The sequence below is a fragment of the Rhinoraja longicauda genome, chromosome 28 (assembly GCF_053455715.1).
Source record: "Rhinoraja longicauda isolate Sanriku21f chromosome 28, sRhiLon1.1, whole genome shotgun sequence".
Classification (NCBI taxonomy): domain Eukaryota; kingdom Metazoa; phylum Chordata; class Chondrichthyes; order Rajiformes; family Arhynchobatidae; genus Rhinoraja; species Rhinoraja longicauda.
This window is the reverse complement of record NC_135980.1, coordinates 10525470-10546180: the sequence shown is the minus strand read 5'-3', so window position 1 is coordinate 10546180 and position 20711 is coordinate 10525470. Positions and strand designations below refer to the sequence as shown.

Sequence of the window (20711 nt, the reverse complement as noted above, 5' to 3'; positions counted from 1 at the left end):
AGTCCTGAGCACATCGGATCCATGGATTAGTACTGTAGATCCCTCTGTACTTTTACTTTTCAACCTTCTTCGTTTCATGAGCAAATTTAGCAACCGTACCTAAATTGCCTTCATGTCGTTTGTACAAAATGTGAGGCCCCACCCAACAACAATCCTTGTATCACATCACCCGTTATTTACTGAAAAACTGGAAATAAAAACTTAACTATGCTTTTTTGTTTCCTGTTAGCCAACCACTCTTCTACTAATATCAGTATGTTACCTCCTACACAATGAACTTTTATTTTCTACAATAAGATTTGATGTGGCACCTTATCAAATGCCTTCTGAAAGCCTCTGTACAGTATACCTACTAGTTCACCTTTATCTACAGCTTGATCACACTGACTTTTTCTGAGTGCTTTGCTATTTTGTGGTGATAATGTCTAACATTTTTCCAATGACAGGTGTCAAATTCCTGGCCTGTAGCTTCCTGTTTTCTATCCAAATTCCTGGCCTGTAGCTTCCTGTTTTCTGAATAAAGGAGTTCACATTTGCCATTTTCAAATCGAGTAGAAGCTTCCCTTAATCTAGAACTTTTTGGTAAATTAAATCCAATGTATTAACTATATCACGAGCTTATCTTTTTAAAGATCATCAGATGAAGTCCATCAGGACCCAGAGATTTGATAACTTGGAGCTGCAAGATTTTGCTTACTTCCGTCCAGTGTAGAGGCATTATTGCAGGTATCCAAGCCAAGATTTATTCTTCAAGCAACAAATGATTTGGTCATTATCACAGTGCTGCTTATGGGAGCCTATTATGAACAAAATTGGATGCCATTTTTTCTATACTGTTATAATGACAACATTTCATATCTCTCTCAGTGGCTTGAAAGCTCTTTGGAATGCCCGATCTACCTTTTGTTTTATAGGCAACAGCTAAGTAATAACCAGGAAGATCTCTCATCCAAAAATGTTCTTGTTTTGTGACTGACCAAGTACTGATACAATCTGCTGTCTTTCACAATCACTTTAAAATTTCACGGCTACTTTAAACGTGTTTAATTTCCAACTCTATCTAGCTCTGGTCAAGGTTTGTCAGCCTGAAAATTTAATTCTGTTTCTCTCTCCTGCTGCCTGAGCTGTTGAGCACTTTTGTATTTTTTTGTTTGAATTTCATATTTCCCATACCTACAGATTTTGCTTAACAATTAAGTCAGACGCATAGCTTGAGTCCAGGGCTTCCCTTCTTTAAAGGTGTAAGATAATTAAAACCTAACTAAAAGCATTTAAAATGAATTTCCAGATTCTACCCAACAAATTATTTATTGAATTCAATTCTGCAACTTTTCAAGGTAGGATTGACTCAAGAAATTCAGGTTCCTAGATTATTACCATAAGTGAAGATACAAGGCATTGCAGATGCTGGAATTTCGAGTAAAAGACAAAGTGCTGGAGTAACTAAGAGGTTCAGGCTGCATCTATGGAGGGAATCATAGGTGCCATTTTGGGTCCCGACCATAAACGTTGTCTGTCCATTCGCCCCACAGATGCTGCCTGCCTTATCCACGAGTTACTCCAGCACTTTGTATTTTACTTACTAGTTAACCTTTGCGCCAAGTTTAAATAATTCAAAATGTTAAAGTGCAAATGTCAAATAATGCCAAAAGCCCACTATTCTCCGAATCCATTTTGCTAGAAATACAGATATATGTGGAAAAGATTACAGACCTGTATTTGTTCGCCATTTCTACATTGGAACATAGATAAATTTATCGGTTCCAAACTTGGCTCTTCATAGTTTTGACCATTAATGGATAAGGCATCTGAAAATGCTTCACTTGGTGAACTAAATAACTGCCTGCAATGACAAAACAAAATTAAACTTTTTAAAACCATATAATAGATCCAAAAGTAAAATAACGCAGATGCTGCAAATCTAAAATAAAACAGAAAAATGCTGGGAAAAAAGTTAATGTTGATCACCTTTCAGCAAAACTGGGAAAAGTTAGAAATAAAACAAAATGTTATGATGAAAAAGGAGAAGGGGCAAAGAAAACAAATGCGAAGATGTGGATAGGGTGGCAGGAAAGAGAGCTGAAAGACAAATCAGGTGATGGACAACTTTTCCTTTAAGTTCACTAATTTATTCGAGTATAGCTATGGGAAGTAATGTGGTTCCAAGCTATGTCCGTCTTTTTGTGGGAAAATGTCCCACCCCTTAATTAGGTGATGAAATTAATCATCACCTACTGTATCCAAGCTGAAACAAAAGGTTCCACTCCCGTTATTGACAATTTACACCGGGTTCTCTCCTATACAACCACCTCTGAATATTCTTTACCATTCCTAGTCTACTTCATATCAGGGGACAGTTTATCAACCAGAGTCCACCTGAAACTCACGCAATGACTGACAATGCTTCCACCCTGCTCCCTGAAGGAACTCCACAGCATTTCCCAGATTGCCCTTTAATTGATTCTTCTAGTGCTACATCGAACAATGATGCTTCCAACATGTCTTCCTTTGAACTAAACCATGAATCCTCCATCAATGGGTTTGATAGAGCCTGCACTGTATTTTCCATTCCCTGCACTCTCCTTCACAGAGAACAATATTTTTTTTGTCCGCACCTATCCTTGCTTTTAAACTAAGATCAACTACCATCTCAAATGATGGAAATACAAACAATTAAACAAAAATATGTAATTACCCAAGTGTTTAGTGACCTGTCCAGACGTAATAGTTTTCAATACTGATTGCAAAAAGAGTTTTGTTTTCTCATGTAAGATGACCTGAAGCTTCCCCACACTATTTGTGACAGTACAATGATTTTCCAGTAACAGGTAATGGCATTATCTAATTCAATGTCGGATCTGCAACCCTTGGGGTGGAATATAAAAATAGGTCACCATTTCTGCTCCTTGAAAGAAAATGAGTCTGCAGATTGGGGAGCCTATAATTATTGGATATCATGGATGAACAATTCAATAAAAGTGGGGAACTTGATTGTTAAAAGACTGTAATCGTGAATTACTTCAAAATCATCCCACTGGCACTGACATGGCAATATGACATTGACATAGTAATAATCTCAGAATGGCCCACAAGTTGAAGCCTGAGTTTGTGTATCATGTCAGGGTAACGCTAACATGGACTGTCAGTGTTAAATGTAAACAGTGTTAACAAAGATTTTACTCGGCACACATCTATGATTTGTTTGCTGTTGGATGAAATTTGCACAAGTTTGGACTTGTTTCCAAGGAAAGGGAAGGATCAGCAGTAATACTAACACATTTTATTCATGCATTGCCTTAAAGGTAAAAGGGACAACTGATGAGGAAAGCATACCAATCCAAGGCAGGCCAATTTAAAAGGGTGACAAAATGTCTTGGTTATCTCAATGAAGAATAGGAAGATTGGGGGGGGGGGGGGGGGTGCCCTCTTCAGTGATTTACAACTCTACATTCCGAACAAAGTATGCTGTTTAAAATCAGTTGCAGAGTCATTTAACGGATAATATATTGATAGTAATTTTAAGTAAAGCATACAATCAATAACCATTGCAAAAAGTGTTTGTTTCTACAGTCTCACTTACATAAGATGCGGGTAGTTTGTATTTATTTATCTCCGGGAAAAATCACTTCACAATGCCAAACTGGTCACATCGTGCTGCTACAGAATATCATGACAACATAAAATCAATCATGGCTGAGAGGGCTTCTCAGAAATGGACATGCAATTACAGTATTCATGTCCCTATATAAAACTTTGAGATTTAAGGAGAAGGAAATTTTAACCGGCCAATATGACCGTTGCTGGGAATATGGTAACATCTATCCTCCCGCAGAAAGATTGTTCTAGGAATGCATTGCGTGTGATGGCTAGCAAATGAGGCTTTAACTTTATTTGCTTGGCAACACTGAACCAAAACAGGGTTAAATTACATTCGTTTTTATTGATGAAAGCCGAGAATAAACCTGTCAATACATATAACTATTATTTTGCTGGAATCAGACACAGTACACATTCCTTGCATTACAATCATTTTGTTTTTACAATTCACATCCTTTGCAGGTGGCCTGACATTGGTAAGGCCTTTAAGACCATAGACCCCAGGATTATCAAGTCAATTTTACTTTATAGCAAAATGAACTACACAACTTTTTTCATGAGCATGGCACTTTTTCTGTCTGGCACTTTATCTAAGTTTATATGATAATCCACAAAATCATGCAGGTTATGCAGCAATATATTACAGAAAGCAGTCAATAACCTAATTCTCCATCTTTACTGGTTGGGATAACAGTAAACTTAGTGTTTTTCTACATTCATTCATGGCGATGTGGGTAAGTCATCTCTAAACGACTCTCAACATTGTGGTGTGCTGTGTAATTTACATTAAACCCCCAAAAAAGGAGCATAAGTGAACTGTTCAGCCCCTGTGCCTGCTCTGCCATTTTGTTGATCTTTCACCTTTGTGTTCCTTTCCTGTACTATCAAATCATGTGTTTGCCTTAATATGTATAAATCTATCGATATATGGCATGAATATACCCCAAGAAAATTCCAAAGATTCTTTGTCATCTGTGTGAAGAGGTTTCTTCTTAGTTTTGTCCAACTCTTATTCGGAGATAGAGACCCCTGGATCTAGCCATTGCGGCGGTTTGGGGTCATATAAAACAGATCAGGTAAGAAACTGCAGATGCTGAAATCATAAGCAAAACAAAGTGCTGGAGGAACTCAGCGAGGATCTTGATGACTCAGCGTAGAATGGGCATGGACAGACATCGTTCCAGGTCGGGGGGAAAAAGGACACAAAGTGCAGGAGTAATTCAGGGAGTTCCGGAGCATCTCTGGAGAACATGGACAGGTGACCTTTTAGATTATGACCCTTCTTCAGACTGAAATGTCCTGAAATGCACACCTTTTATTTTGAGATAAGAGAACCCTGGATCGAAACATGCATTGTTGGGATCTGAGGTCATACAAAAGAATGGTAGGCCTCCTTCCCTTCAGGATATCAATGCCATAAAATCCCATCTGATTCAACCACGTGGTTTTATGGTCAACAATCCTGATGGTCATTTCCCCCCCCATTCCAGAGTTAATTATTTAATTGAATTTAAATATCTCAGCTGCTATGGTGGCCTTTACAAGTTCATGGGAAGTTGAAAATTGTTGATGTCCAGAAGAACCACGGTGGAGAAACATAAATCAGATCATCGTATTTTATCAAGCAGAAATTCTGGCTAGGAAATTCCTGTGAGCTTTGTCAGGGTTCCTGGATGAGTGACAGCATTGTCAAGGAATTTCTTGACTGTGCTTAGGCGGCTGGAAACAAATTATTTGCCCCCACCTCTAATCCAACATAAAATTAGTGACTCGAGAATTGAAAAGTAGGGGAGGGAAATAACTGCAAAAAAATGTCAAAAAACAATAATAAAATCAATTAAATTCAAACAAGTTTAGGCAATATTTGTGAGTAGCAACTGAGGAATATAAAATGATAGAATTATGGATGAATACAAGCATTCAACCAATTACGCCATTATTGCTCTAACTAAATAAGGCTCGATTGGTCTGTAAATTTTCACTAAATCAATGATAGAACAGGACAGTGCAGCTAATCATGAAGCACAAAACAGTAGTCCAGATATTACAGTGAGACTTGACAATATCAGTGCCAAAACATGATGCCAAGGCCATCACTTGTCTACCTGCACATAACTCTTATCTACCTGCACATAACTCATATCCCCCCCCCCCCATATCCATATGTATATCCAAAGATCTTTTAAATGCAACTAACGTATTTGCTTCGACACCATCCCCAGGAGCACGTTCCAGGCACTCACCAGTCACACCCTTTGTGTAAAAAAAAACTTGCCCCGCACATCTCCTTTAAATTTTGCCCCTCTCACCTTAACACTTTTAGCAATGTCTAAAAGTTGATATTAATTTTTTAAAAACAATCAATTTCATATTTTGATTAAAACAGAATCACAGTATTACATCATTCATTGTTTTCTGTCTTAAAATTCAGTTTCATTTCATTTTTTCATAAAACACAAGAAGTATTTGGCATGTTGAGCAATGCTGACTCAGGGTAATCCCGTCAACCCCACTCACCGCTTACATCACTGTTCTCTCCCGTATATGCTTGCCAACTCCATCTGATTCTCTTTCCACACACCTACACAAAGATCAATCCCCAGTAGCTGGTTAATCTACCAACCAACGCATCTTTGGGATGTATAAGAAAATAACTGCAGATGCTGATACAAATCAAAGGTATTTATTCACAAAATGCTGGAGTAACTCAGCAGGTCAGGCAGCGTCTCAGGAGAGAAGGAACGGGTGTTGTTTCGGGTCGAGACCCTTCTTCAGACATCTTTGGGATGTGCGTGGAAAATGGAGCACAGGAAGAATGTGCAAACCCCACACACAGAGCATCTGAGGTAGTGACCAAACCCAGGACACTAGAATAAGCGAGTTTGGTATTCCAACTGAGCATGTGCAGGTCATAGGTCGCGGGGACAAAGAATTGTCGCTAGCTCCTCTGCTCCATGTAAACAAATCTTCGTTTCATCTGTTTTTTCCAGTTTTTCTCCATATAGATAAGAAAATACTATTTTCAAAACTGTTAATTTGGTGTATATGTGGTTAATTAGTAAAAACTACGATGATTTTGTATGGTTTTTTTTGCTTTATGTGGCGAGTTCCCCTCAACTCTCCCCGACTCTTTAACTTGTCCCGGAGCCGTGGAACCGCGGCGGCGGCTGCGGGGACTGGGGGACAGAAGCTGGCGGCGAAGGTTCACCGGAGAGCGGATCACCACCGACCCAGAGCCGGGACAAGGCGAGAGATCGCAAACAACAAACTCAAGGAAACTTCCCTCCTTGCCGCCGCTCACCTCAGGGCTCTGAACAACAACTACAACACTTGTGTTTATTCTTATTTTGTTGCATTAGAGGGAGAAGGGGTCAGGGAAGAGAGTGGAGGAGCGGCGCAGATCTCACTGGAGCTGGGAGAGAGAGAGAGAGAGGGGGAGAGAGAGGGGGAGAGAGAGGGGGGGAGAGAGGGGGGGAGAGAGAGGGGGAGAGAGAGGGGGAGAGAGAGGGGGGAAGAGAGAGGGGGAGAGAGAGGGGGAGAGAGAGGGGGAGAGAGAGGGGGAGAGAGGAGGGGGAGAGGAGAGGGGGAGAGAGAGGGGGAGAGAGAGGGGGGAGAGAGAGGGGGAGAGAGAGGGGAAGAGAGAGGGGGAGAGAGAGGGGAAGAGAGAGGGGGAGAGAGAGGGGGAGAGAGAGGGGGAGAGAGGAGGGGAAGAGAGAGGGGAAGAGAGAGGGGAAGAGAGAGGGGAAGAGAGAGGGGAAGAGAGAGGGGAAGAGAGAGGGGAAGAGAGAGGGGAAGAGAGAGGGGAAGAGAGAGGGGAAGAGAGAGGGGAAGAGAGAGGGGAAGAGAGAGGGGAAGAGAGAGGGGAAGAGGGGGGAGAGAGAGAGGGGGAGAAAGAGAAAGAGGAGGGAGCGACAGGGGGGGGTGAGAGAGAGGGGGGTGAGAGAGAGAGGGGGGGAGAGAGAGAGGGGAGAGAGAGAGGGGGGGAGAGAGAGAGGGGGGGGAGAGAGAGAGGGGGAGAGAGAGAGGGGGAGAGAGAGAGGCGGAGAGAGAGAGGGGGAGAGAGAGAGGGGGAGAGAGAGAGGGGGAGAGAGAGAGGGGGAGAGAGAGAGGGGGAGAGAGAGAGGGGGGAGAGAGAGAGGGGGAGAGAGAGAGGGGGAGAGAGAGAGGGGGGAGAGAGAGAGGGGGAGAGAGAGAGGGGGAGAGAGAAGGGGAGAGAGAAGGGGAGAGAGAGAGGAGGGGGGAGAGAGAGGGAGGGGGGAGAGAGAGGAGGGGGGAGAGAGAGGAGGGGGAGAGAGAGGAGGGGGGAGAGAGAGGAGGGGGAGAGAGAGGAGGGGAGAGAGAGGAGGGGGAGAGAGAGGAGGGGGAGAGAGAGGAGGGGGAGAGAGAGGAGGGGGAGAGAGAGGAGGGGGAGAGAGAGGAGGGGGAGAGAGAGGAGGGGGAGAGAGAGGAGGGGGAGAGAGAGGAGGGGGAGAGAGAGGAGGGGGGAGAGAGAGGAGGGGGAGAGAGGAGGGGGAGAGAGAGGAGGGGGAGAGAGAGGAGGGGGAGAGAGAGGAGGGGGAGAGAGAGGAGGGGGAGAGAGAGGAGGGGGGAGAGAGAGGAGGGGGAGAGAGAGGAGGGGGAGAGAGAGGAGGGGGGGAGAGAGAGGAGGGGGGGAGAGAGAGGAGGGGGGGAGAGAGAGGAGGGGGGGAGAGAGAGGAGGGGGGGAGAGAGAGGAGGGGGGGAGAGAGAGGAGGGGGGGGAGAGAGAGGAGGGGGGGGAGAGAGAGGAGGGGGGGAGAGAGAGGGGGGGGGGAGAGAGAGGGGGGGGAGAGAGAGGAGGGGGGGGAGAGAGAGGAGGGGGGAGAGAGAGGAGGGGGGGGAGAGAGAGGAGGGGGGGGAGAGAGAGGAGGGGGGGAGAGAGAGGAGGGGGGGAGAGAGGAGGAGGGGGGAGAGAGAGGAGGGGGGAGAGAGAGGAGGGGGGGAGAGAGAGGAGGGGGGGAGAGAGAGAGGAGGGGGGGAGAGTCGGGGTAGAGGGAGCAGTGGGTGAGAGCGGGAGCGAGAGGGTGTCAGAGGGTCCTGTGAAAGAGCGCTGCCACTTGCGGGGACTGCTCCCTCCCTCTCTCCCTCGCTCTCTCCCTCGCTCTCTCCTCGCTCTCTCCCAGCACCAGTTGTAATTGTTGTTCAGAAGGCCCCGGGGTGAGCGGCGGCGGCGGCGGAGAGGAGGGAAGTTTCTTTGAGTTTGTTGTTTGCGAGGGGGGGCTGCGATCTCTCGCTTGTCCCGGCTCTGGGTCGGTGGCGATCCGCTCTCTGGTGAACCTTCGCCGGCAGCTTCTGCCTCCAGTCCCACAGCCACCGCCGCGGTTCCACGGCTCCAGGACAAGTTAAAGAGTCGGGGAGAGTTGAGGGGAACTCGCCACATAAAGCAACAAAAAAAAACCCCCACAAAATCATCGTAGATTCTACTAATTAACCATATATACACCAAATTAACAGTTTTGAAAATAGTTTTTTCTTACCTATTCAGAGAAAAACTGGAGAAAAAAAGGAAGAAATAAAGATTTGTTTACATGGAGCAGAGGAGCAAGCGACAATTCTTTGCCCTGTGACCTGCACACGCTCAGTCGGAATACAACATCCAGTAAAACTAAATATCATGGATTTTAGCATTCCAAAGGCTCTATTGTACTCAATTTGTTTGTAAATTTCCCATGACCAGGCACCAGAATATTACGTCCAGTGCCTTCAAGGTTGGCTCCAGGATGTGCCCGTGTGACAAAAAGATAGTTGGGCGAGGAGGTACGTCAATTCGGGAGCCGAGCCGGTTGAGGGCGATGGAGGAGGCCCTGCAGCCGCTTGGATCGTGAGCTCTCGGAACAGACTTTCCACTTTTTGTAAATGGCACCAAAATATGGGAACTCATGCATGTGTGATCTTTACAAAAAGAATTTCACTGTGCAGTGCACATATGATAATAACGCACCATTAATTGATTTGGCTTGGTTGATTTTGCTAATGACCATCTACTTTGTTAAATAACCTAGACTACATTTCACTAATCTAATCACTGACAAAATCAAACAGAGAATTAAGATTCAATCTATTGGCCGCATAAGACAAGCATCCCCAATTGAGTACTGGAACCCATAAAATTTTAAAAACTGCCAACTTGCAAGCTTTAACGTGAAAAAGAAACAGGAAGTGCTGGGACCACTCAGCAGGTCAGGTAGTTTCTGTGGAAAGGAAACTAGTTAATGTTTCAGGTTAATAAGTCCTTGTCAGAATCAAACAGGTTTAGATGCCAAAAGATGCCCTCTTGGTTCATAATGACTGCTGACCTTTCTAAACTCGTCATCTATTTATTTTTCCTTCTTGTGTCATCTATTATAAAATTACCAGTTGAAAAAATATATAGATTGTGGCAAGAAACTTGTTTCTGAAATGCTTTCAAATCAAATGTTCACCAGTTATAGGAGTAGAATTAGGCCTTTTGGCCCATCGAGTCCACTCTGCCATTCAATCATGGCTGATCTCTGCCTCCGAATCCCATTTTCCTGCCTTCTCCCAATAACCCTTGTCACCTGTTTTAATCAAGAATTTGTCTATCTCTGCCTTAAAAAATATCTACTGACTTTTCCTCCACAGCCCTCTGGAGCAATGAGTTCCACAAATTAACTCCCCTCTGACTAAAGTAGTTCCTCTTCACCCCCTTTCTAAAAGAGTGCCCTTTAATTCTGAGGCTATGTCCTCTGGTCCTAGACGCTCCCACCAGTGGAAACATCCTTTCCACATCCACTCTATCTATGCCTTTCATCATTCTGTAAGTTTCGATGAGGTCCACCCTCAACCTGGCCCCATAGCAGAAGTGTCCACGTTGTGGGGCTGGAAACTAGAAGTGTCCTGAGCTAATTTTGCTACCACCATCGTCTTCTGTACAAGTGAGGCTCCCACTGATTGTCGCCGGAAGCTTGCGCCCTTTTCACAATAGACAATAGGTGCAGGAGTAGGCCATTCGGCCCTTCGAGCCAGCACCACCATTCAATGTGATCATGGTTGATCATTCTCAATCAGTACCCCATTCCTGCCTTCTCCCCATACCCCCTGACTCTGCTATCCTTAAGAGCTCTATCCAGCTCTCTCTTGAATGCATTCAGAGAATTAGCCTCCACTGCCTTCTGAGGCAGAGAATTCCACAGATTTACAACTCTGACTGAAAAAGTTTTTCCTCATCTCCGTTCTAAATGGCCTACCCCTTATTCTTAAACTGTGGCCCCTGGTTCTGGACTCCCCCAACATTGGGAACATGTTTCCTGCCTCTAACGTGTCCAACCCCTTAATAATCTTATATGTTTCGATAAGATTCCCTCTCATCCTTCTAAATTCCAGTGTATACAAGCCTAGTCGCTCCAGTCTTTCAACATATGACAGTCCTGCCATTCCGGGAATTAACCTAGTAAACCTACGCTGCACACCCTCAATAGCAAGAATATCCTTCCTCAAATTTGGAGACCAAAACTGCACAGGATGGACGATGACAGTGATGTGACATTTGAATGATGGACACGAAAGAAAAACCCTCAACCTTCTAAACTCCAGCGAGTAGAGGCCCAGTGCTGCCAAACGCTCATCATATGCTAACCCACTCATTCCTGGAATCATTCTTGTAAACCTCCTCTGGACCCTCTCCAGAACCAGCACATCCTTCCTCAGAAATGGGACCTAAATTTGCTCACTGTACTTCAAATGCGGCCAGTCCAGTGCCTGATAGAGCCATAGCATTATATCTCTGTTTTTGTATTCCAGTCCTCTTGATATAAATGCTGGCATTGAATTTGCCTTTCTTACTATTGATTCGACTTGCAAATTAACTTTTTGGGAATCCTGCACCAGCAATCCCAAGCCCCTTTGCACCTCCAATTTCTGGATTCGCTCTCCATTTAGAAAATAATCTACGCCTTTATTCCTATTACCAAAAGGCATGACTGCGCACTTTGCTATACTGAATTTCATCGGCCACTTCTCTGCCCACTCTCCTAACCTGTCCAAGTTCTTCTGCAGAGTCCTTGCTTCCTCCAACTAGCTTACATCATCTGCAAACTTGGCCACAAAGCCTTCAATCCTCTGATCCAAATCATTAATATACAATGTGAAGAGAAGCAGCCCCTGCACTGACCCTCCACTAGTCACTGACAGCCAACCTGAAAAAGCGCCTTTTAATGCAACTCTCTGCCTTCTGCCATCCAGCCAACCCGCTATCCATGCTATTATCTTCCCTTCAATACTATGCGCTCACCTCTTCCCTAGCAGCCTAACGTGCGGTACCTATTCGAAGATCAGGTAGTTTCTAGAAAAATAGCTAGATACGTTGCTCATCATTTTAAATACATCTAAAGATGTTATTCTGTACTGTTACCAAGCTAGAAAGACAATTTATTCACAATGCAGTGTTTGTAGGTAGTAGTAATAGGCTGTATTTGTGAAAACTATTTAAAAGATCTACCAATCAATAGAGAAGCTGTGTTTTAACTGTTCATGTTTCAGGTCAACAAGTCTGTCAGAATCATTGAAGTTTGGAGACCAGAAGATGCCCACTTAGTCAATCTAGCAACCAGACCATCAACCAGAACAAATTTTAAGATTTGATATCTATATACTAAAACTCTCGTTTGTTTGTTTGTTCCTGAACTACAACCAATACGGTACGTGATTGCGCGACAATTTTAGGCCCACCTTACTCACCGTCGTCCCTTTGGTGCTAATGGAAGAAGTTTCATTGAAATTAGTGTTATATTTTTAAACTTTAAATCTATCTCCTAGGGTGGGGGGTGGGGGAGGGAAGGAGGGAGTGGAGGGAGGGGGGGGGGAGGATAAGGGGGGATGGAGTGGGGAGGTGGGGGGGAGAGGGGGGGAGTGGAGTGGAGGGGAGGGGGGAGGAGAGGGTGCTGCATCAATGCAGGAGAGGTTTGGGCCCAACGGGTCCACTTGGTCTAGTAGTGTTTTAAGTCTCAAGAGGAAATTCTCATTGCGAATCAGTGGTTTTTGTCTGGATATCTCGGACCCAGTTTTGACGTCTATAAACTAGGATGACTTCTTCCTTCAGTTTATATCCGATTTGATCTGAGGAATAACTGCAAAGGAGAGATAATACATGGAGAAATATTTATATCCAGCCTCTTGGATAATTCCACCTCCCCATGCTTTAGCAGTGACCATATTTGTACTACTTTACTGGCTGAAAATCACTGTGAGATACGAGATCGGGCAGCACAGTGGTGCTGTGCTGGAGTTGCTGCCTTACAGTGCCAGAGAATGAAACTCGATACTGACTATGGGTGCTTTCTGTACGCAGTTTGTACATTCTCCCTGTGACTTGGGTTTTCTCAGGATGCTCCAGTTTCCTCCCACACTCGAAATACGTACAGGTTTGTAGGTTAATTAGATTAGTTTTAGTTTAGTTTAGAGATACTGTGTGAAAATGGGCCCTTCGGCCAACCGATTCCATACTGACTAGCGTTCCCTGTACATTAACACTACCCTTCATACACACACACAACAGGGACAATTTGCAATTTACACTTATACCAACCAATTAACCTATAAACCCACAGACCAGGAGGTCTTTGGAGTGTGGGAGGAAACTGAAGATCTCGGAGAAAACCCACACGGTCACGGGGAGAACGTACAAACTCCGTACAGACAGAACCCGTGGTCGGGATCGAACCCGGGACTCGTGCGCTGGAAGCGCTATAAGGCAGCAACTCTACTGCTGTGCCACCATGCTGCCTTGGCAACCTTAAAAAAAAATGTAAATTGTCCCTAGTATATCAGATAGTGCTGGTGTACGGGGTGATCGTTGGTCGACGCGGACTCGGTGGCCCGAAGGGCACATTTTCACACTGCATCTTTAAAGTTTAAAGTCTACAAATCGGCACGAAAGTCAGCATACCAAAATGACACTCCTGTATTCCATTATAGAGATCATCAAAAAAAATTAAATAACAAATGTCACATTCAGTATCTTTTTTCTTAACTATAAATGTCTCAATTTTCTATTTATTTTGATTATGACTGTTATTGCATTTTCGGCCATTTTAATTAACTCCACCCATTAAAAATAAGCTTATCACTACCTTTAAAATGGAGATTCGAACTTGCATGTTGTTAACAGTGTGGCACCACACTGTCGTATAGATCATAATTCAGCCGTTAGTCATTCCTTTATTATAGTTTCAGATTCCAAAAAAAATCTTTATCACGATTATGCAGATAACTTGCAAGCTTTAACATGTCATATTTTCAATAAAAACACATCATGGCAGAATTTAAAAGCTGCTTCAAAGTAACATAAATTAACTAAAAGCAGCAGCAATTAATATGTTTTTCAACATTACTTTCTTTGAAATCCTTCCATTTTTACAAAAGTTTGATGTTTTAAATCCTACAGCCACAATATAAAACTTTGTACATGCTTGGAATTCCATTTGAAGTACTCAACACAAATGAATTGAAATCAGATTTTAATCACAAGGCAAATGTGTAGGAAGGAACTGCTTTTTTATACCAAAGATAGACACAAAAATGCTGGAGTAACTCAGCGGGTCAGGTAACATCCTGGAGTAAACAGGTGATATTTCAGGTCAGAACCTTTCCACAGACTGAAAGATAGAGTGGAGGCGAAGAAAGGCAAATTAAATGTGTACTTCATGTACTACTTGAATTGGTGACGTTAACCCCTGTGGTTAGCAGAAATTGTTTCTGGCAGCAGCTAAAATTGGTTGTTCCCTTTGGCTGGTGACAATGAAGAACTAAAAATGATTCCAAAATTACAGGCAGTAAATTGTGCCAGGTTTCACCTGTGTTCAGGAGAACAGAATCCACAATATTTGTAGGCCTGATCATTTAAATGTCTATTGATAGCATTCTAGTGTAAATTCTGGCTAAAACAGCAACACTGTGCTGAGTATGCATGGGGAACAGAAATGCTATGCTGGGTAAGCCCGCTAAAACACCTCTATATTGGAAGCACAAAGTTTCGTGGGGCTGGAAATTAGAGAAGCAGGGATGAGCTACGTATAAATTATGCAATTGTTCGGCTATCTGAATTCACTGCTAGGTAACTACATAGTCAAGTCAAGTCAATTTTATTTGTATAGCACATTTAAAAACAACCCACGTTGACCAAAGTGCTGTACATCTGATTAGGTACCAAGGAAAAAAAAATGAAACATACAGTAGCACGCAAACATAACAGCACATACAAAACAGTTCACAGCGCCTCCTCAATGAGCCTCATAGGATGGCTTATGTGAGGATTTTCCTTTTACTGAAGGGTATGCCATAGAAATCCAAATAAAGAATGAAGCCATTACCAGGAGAAACACAACAGAAGACTTAATTTAATTCAGAAATTTCAATTTTTTTTTCATAATGAGAGGAACAGAAAAAAACACTGAATCTCCACTGGAGAACCCATGTAAAAAAAATGTTGTGCCATGGTAGTGTCACCTCTTATTTGGTAATAACATTTGGTAACGTAAGGATTCCCCTCCTACACTGTACAAAGACATACACTTCAGTCTCTAAAATTAAAATCGGAAAAAATAGATTTTCACAGTGGAGATTTAATGAATTAGAATATGTTAAATCTGAGAATATATAACCCCGAAAGAAGCCTTTAACTAAGTCGGCATATCCTGTAAGCAAGGTCCATGCATTGGGCTCATCTTTTGCCCGCCTTTTTTTGATCAATGTTAAATAAAAAGACTGGTTAACTTCATCAAGTAAAACATGATGATATCAAAACCATAATTGTCAGCCCTTACACATTCTTATTATTTATTTTGGTTTTGCAGAATGTTCAGAACTCCAGAGAAACATTTATCTGCAATGCTTCATTCGTAAGCAGCAAAAAGAAAACAAAACTGGTTAGGACGGCAAAATATGCAAATTAGGGGCCTTTAATAAGGAACAAAAAAACCGATGAGAAGATAAAATCACAATTAAATGACAAACTATAAAAGCATAATTTAGCAAGCGAGCTCCGTATGACTTCTGAATATCTAAGTTCTTTTGGGTGCAGCACATGCTGAGTGTTGAAGTAACTATTTTGAGAGAAAAAAATAACATAATTTGCTCTAAAATGTTTTGAGATATTTAAGGCCTCTGAATTTTCAATCTAATCATATGTCGTCCCATAATTTGAAAATGCACTGAAACATTTGAATGAAACCAACCGGATTTCTCCGTTTTTTTGCCTGCGTAAACAGCAGAAAAGTTGAAGCATTCATGCACTGGACACATGATTTCCATTCAATGCTCATTGCATAAAAGGCATTGCTGGCAATGTGGTATCTTATTGACAAATGTAGATACAAAAATATTAAAATGCAACACGAAGTTGAATTCTACAGATACTGCAAGACCATTGATACATTGAAACCAAAGCTATCATAATCTGAACAATGTATTTCTACATAGCTCCAATTTCATAAAAAATGTAACTCCCTGGGTGATTTAAACCCGACATTTTATGAACCTTGTACAATGAAATTCAGTGAAGCTAATGCTTTTTGTGTAGATATTGTTGGGTTTTTTTACACCATTTTAAGCTTAAGAAATCATTTAAGCCTAAGAGTAAATGTAATGCTCGACAGAGCGGGTTATTGACAATGAATAATTACCGGTTATCAAGTAGAGGTGCAGTGGAAGGAAATGCTGAAGGGGGGCATGCAAAATGGTTCCAGAGATCGAAGTTAGAATGCAGCAGTTGATTCTGAAAGAAAATTGGAGAAAGAAAAGAATTAGCAAAAAAACAAACAAAACCAAATTATCTTCAATCTCTTTTCACGCAGTGAATCCCAGTAGCTGAGCTCATAGAATGGGAAACCATAACATGCTTGCGTGATTCTGCTGAATGTATTCCATCTACCAGATCACAGAATGAAATTATTTCTTTTCCGGAGGCATTCAGTGACAGGCTACGTTAACATAAATATTTTAAAATTCAAATGTTCCAATTATCCTTTTTCAATCACGTCAGACAAGAATCATAATGTGAGCAATAATCAGCCACTGAAAAACAGATGTTCCTTTGCTGAGAACTAAATTTTAGCTCACTTAAAGACGGCATATTTGTTTATCTGCAGTGCGTCAGCTGGGAAACAATGGCTCAGATATAATTTAGTACAAGCTATTAAGTTAACTTCAGATTTTGGAATTTAATCTGCCAAATAATTAGTTTAAATCTTGCAAAATTACAACACACGCTGGTTAAAAGTAATGGGTAGGAAGGAACTACAGATACTGATTTACACCGAAGATAGACACAAAATGCTGGACTGACTCAGCAGGTCAGGCAGCATCTCTGGAGAAAAAGAATAGGTGGGGTCAGGAATCATCTCTGGAGAAAAGGAATAGGTCTAATGAAAGATCTCGACCCTAAATGACACCTACTCCTTAAAAGTAATGGGGTTGGTCTACTAACCAACAACTGCCATCTCTCTACTGTTGGGGCTGAACTTGTCAAACTTAATTTTACTGTTGATGATATGTGGACGAGACACAACAGGAGCATTTGTAGACCACAAAATGGTTGTTCCAGGCACAAATGATCTAATCTTCTTAATTTCATGGATTAGTGTCATGGAAATCTTTAGTGTCATCTTTTAGGAGAGGAATTTGGCATGTTTAGCCATGTTTAGACGGAACAGATGTGGAGGCTTTAGATGGAAGGTTTACCAGAATGATGTCTGGATTAGAGGGTAAAAGCTACAGGAAGAGGCTGGCCAGATTTGGGCTGCTTCCTCTAGAACTCTGGAGGATGCAGGAAGACCTGATGGAAGTATATAAAATTATGAGAGGCATAGATAGGATAGATAGTCTGAATCTTTTTTCCCTGGACGATAAAATCAAATCCAAGAGGGCATACCTTTAAGGTGAGAGGGGAAAAGTTCAAAGGAGGTTTTTTTTTTTTTACACAGAGGGCGGTGAGTACCTGGAACCTGCTGCCAAAGGAGGTGCTTGAAGCAGCTATGTTAGTGGAATTTAAAAGAGTTTTGGATAGCATATGGATACGCATGGAATGAAGGGATACGGGTTATGTGGTAGACAAACAATGGTCTTGGCATCATGTTTGGCAGACATTGTGGGGCGAAGGGCCTCTCCTTGTGCTGTACTGTTCTATGTTCTAAAACGAGGCTAACTTGGGAGCAATGCACAGACTAGGGTTCATTCCAGATAACTTACGGGAAGGGACCTTCAAAAATAGCGATGGTTTTTGAGACCATTCAAGGTGAAACGTGGTCAGTAATAATTCAGGATTCTTCAAAGATTAAAACAAGCTGTCAAAATGTATGCCGTTATGTAATCGAAGGTAGAAACAAAATGCTGGAGTAACTCAGCGGGTCAGGCAGCATCTCAGGAGAGAAGGAATGGGTGACGTTTCGGGTCGAGACCCTTCTTCAGACTGAACTTCAGTCTGGAGAAGGGTCTCGACTCGAAACATCACCCATTCCTTCTCTCCTGAGATGTTGCCTGACCCGCTGAGTTACTCCAGCATTTTGTTTCTACCTTCGATTTGAACCAGCATCTGCAGTTATTTTCCTACATATCTTGCCGTTATGTAATCGTTACATGAACCAAAATTCGGCCTTTGGGTAATAGGATATATTTTGCTTTGCTTAAACCTGGCATTGCCCCCCCCCACTCCCTCTTACATAATCCCCCACCGTGAGACCATAGCAAAGATAGAACCCTCGTCCCTACTCAAAGACTCAGAGCCTGCCATCACCTGTCTCCTGGCAGAACAGATGTACCAAAAATCTGCACGCTGCCTGGTTCACTGGAGGTGAATGCTGTTTGCAGACAGAAGGTTGGGGGTGATTCCACCCAGGCACCCACCCTCTGACCCAAGCAGCAGGCAAACACAAACAGTCACTACCGTTACGGTTAACTGGTGGTTTGGTTCACCAGGTCCAGTTTTGATTGAGAAAACATTTTACAAGCAAATTCATAATATTTAAAATGCACCTTTGATTTTAAAGCTGCTACAGTTAAGAGATTTATCTGAATAGCAGCTTCTTCCAGTAAATGGTGGAATACAATGTTATTTTCGATTCTCACTGCCACCTGCACATACTTAATATCTGCCTAGGGAAAGGTAGTGACCGATAGAAACCAAAGGTTTATACTGACTTGTTGCATCACGGCCTAGTTCCGAAATTCAAATTCTCAAGGAGGCTGCAGGAAGTGGTGAGCATACCCAGTCCCTCATCGGTACTGATCTCACCATCGAACGGATCTACAGGAAGCACGACGTCAAGGGGGCAGGTAATACCATCAAAGATCCACACCACCCTGACCACGCTCTCCTCTTGTTCCGGAAAAGGGTACAGGAACCCGAGAATTGTCACCTCCAGATCAAGAACAACTCCAATCAACCATTAGGTTCTTCAACCACCCTAATCACATCCCCACTTCAGTACTGCACTGTGGTTGCTCTACGTACTTAAGAGTTTTGCACTATCATTGTCTAGTTTATTTAGAATAAGTATTAATTTATAGTGTATATTTTTTGTTATTGTTATTGCACCCAATGTTCCTGCAGATCTCAAGCAAGCAATAATTTCATTGTCCCAGTTCAAATTGTGGCATGGAAACAGGTTATAATGGAACCATCTGGATTTAAGGCCTTAGTAGCTGAAGGCATGTTGTTAATAGTGAAAAGTAGAACTAGGGATAGCAAGAGGCCAGAATTGGAAAATGAAGAAATCCCACAGAGATAGGGATGGTGAGATCATTGAAGAGTTAAGGGTTTCCAAATTAAGATGAGATTTTTTTTATTCAACTGGAGACAATGGACCAGCAACCCCAGCTACCAGCAGAAAGAGATCACCAAACTTCCAAAGCCGGTCTCTAAATAGGGAAGCTGGGAGTGAGGTAACTTTCAGCCTCTGATTTGCTGAACAATCCCTGCTGGCAGCGATCCAGTATCTACAGAGAATGTTCAGTCTACCTGGACAGGTCCTGTGCTTTGATAAGCCCACTGTGGCATGGGATTTGTCACTGGGGCCGCTGAACTCTGTGGCATGTTTGGTAAGGTAGCTTTGCAATACAAATGCATGCATTTGAAAATGCATTGCAACCTCTCCTGCTAAGCGAGAAACTAGAAAACTTGGGCATTGTGGTCCAATGCAAGTCAGTGTGCAATATGTGCAGTGGATGCCTGAAGGCATCATTGGAATTTTTGGATCAAGAAGCTACAAAGGCTTGCATGAGTGTTTTTGAAGGAGATGGAACAGTGTGGGAAATATGGTGGCTGAACAAAACATTCTCAGCACTGGAGTGGATATGTTTCAGAAGCATAGCTCAAACAGATTTAACCTAAAACAGTGACCGGAAGAGGTTGGAATTTATGATGTAAATCTGGACATGCAGAATATTTCACATAATGCTTTGAACGGCTGGAGTGTCATTGACACAGTATTGGGTTGCTGTTAACCAGTCAGGAGGAAGATCCGCAGGGAGAGGAACAATTTTGAAAATTATCTTTGTTCAAATTGAAATATGGCAAGATTCATGAAAAAGTTCAATTGTGGCCAGAAAAAATCGAGTACATCAAATATTATTCTTGATGGAAGGACAAACTGAAGCTGTAACTATTTTCCCCATGGGTGACCCATGAATTGAGAGCACTTCCAATTTCCATGTTTAGTTTAGGATTGCAGCATTTGCATTTTTCACTTCTTCATTAAACCTATTGACTTTCTCCAATCGATCATCCGAAATCTTTGCCATTTCTACCCAATCAGATTTTACATCTTCAGCCAGCATGACTCCATCTCATCCACTTAACTCAAATCCCTCACCGTTTTATCTTGGTATGTGTCACAATAATAATCTATTTCATTTCCATGGCAATTCTGCCCCTTTCTACAATGTGATGAGTGCTGCAGCCGAGATCTGAATGTTTTGTAAATGCACAGCTAGAACAGCTTCATTACCTTTGTACTTTTTGCCTCTATAAATACAGCCAAGGATTCCAAATGCTTTTAATAGGTTGTCAGCTGATGCTATGAATGTTATCTCGTGCTGATTCCATGCCCATCAGAGGCTATGGCAACTATTACATAGATCTATCCA

At 42.6% G+C, this 20711-nt stretch overlaps 1 protein-coding gene across 6 annotated transcripts in view; it reads right to left on the bottom strand.

Annotated features, from left to right (window-relative positions):
• The window catches only part of sbno2b (strawberry notch homolog 2b), a 121737-nt gene that overhangs the window by 71297 nt on the left and 29729 nt on the right, over window positions 1-20711 (bottom strand). For 5 of the 6 annotated variants that reach the window (XM_078424130.1, XM_078424132.1, XM_078424131.1 and 2 more), the window contains exons 3-4: window positions 16253-16344; window positions 1714-1843 (exon numbers count right to left, since the gene is read on the bottom strand). In XM_078424130.1, the coding sequence (XP_078280256.1) occupies window positions 1714-1843; window positions 16253-16344 (222 nt within the window). The remainder of the gene's footprint in view (window positions 1-1713; window positions 1844-16252; window positions 16345-20711) is intronic. The other variant, XM_078424133.1, reaches the window with a different exon arrangement.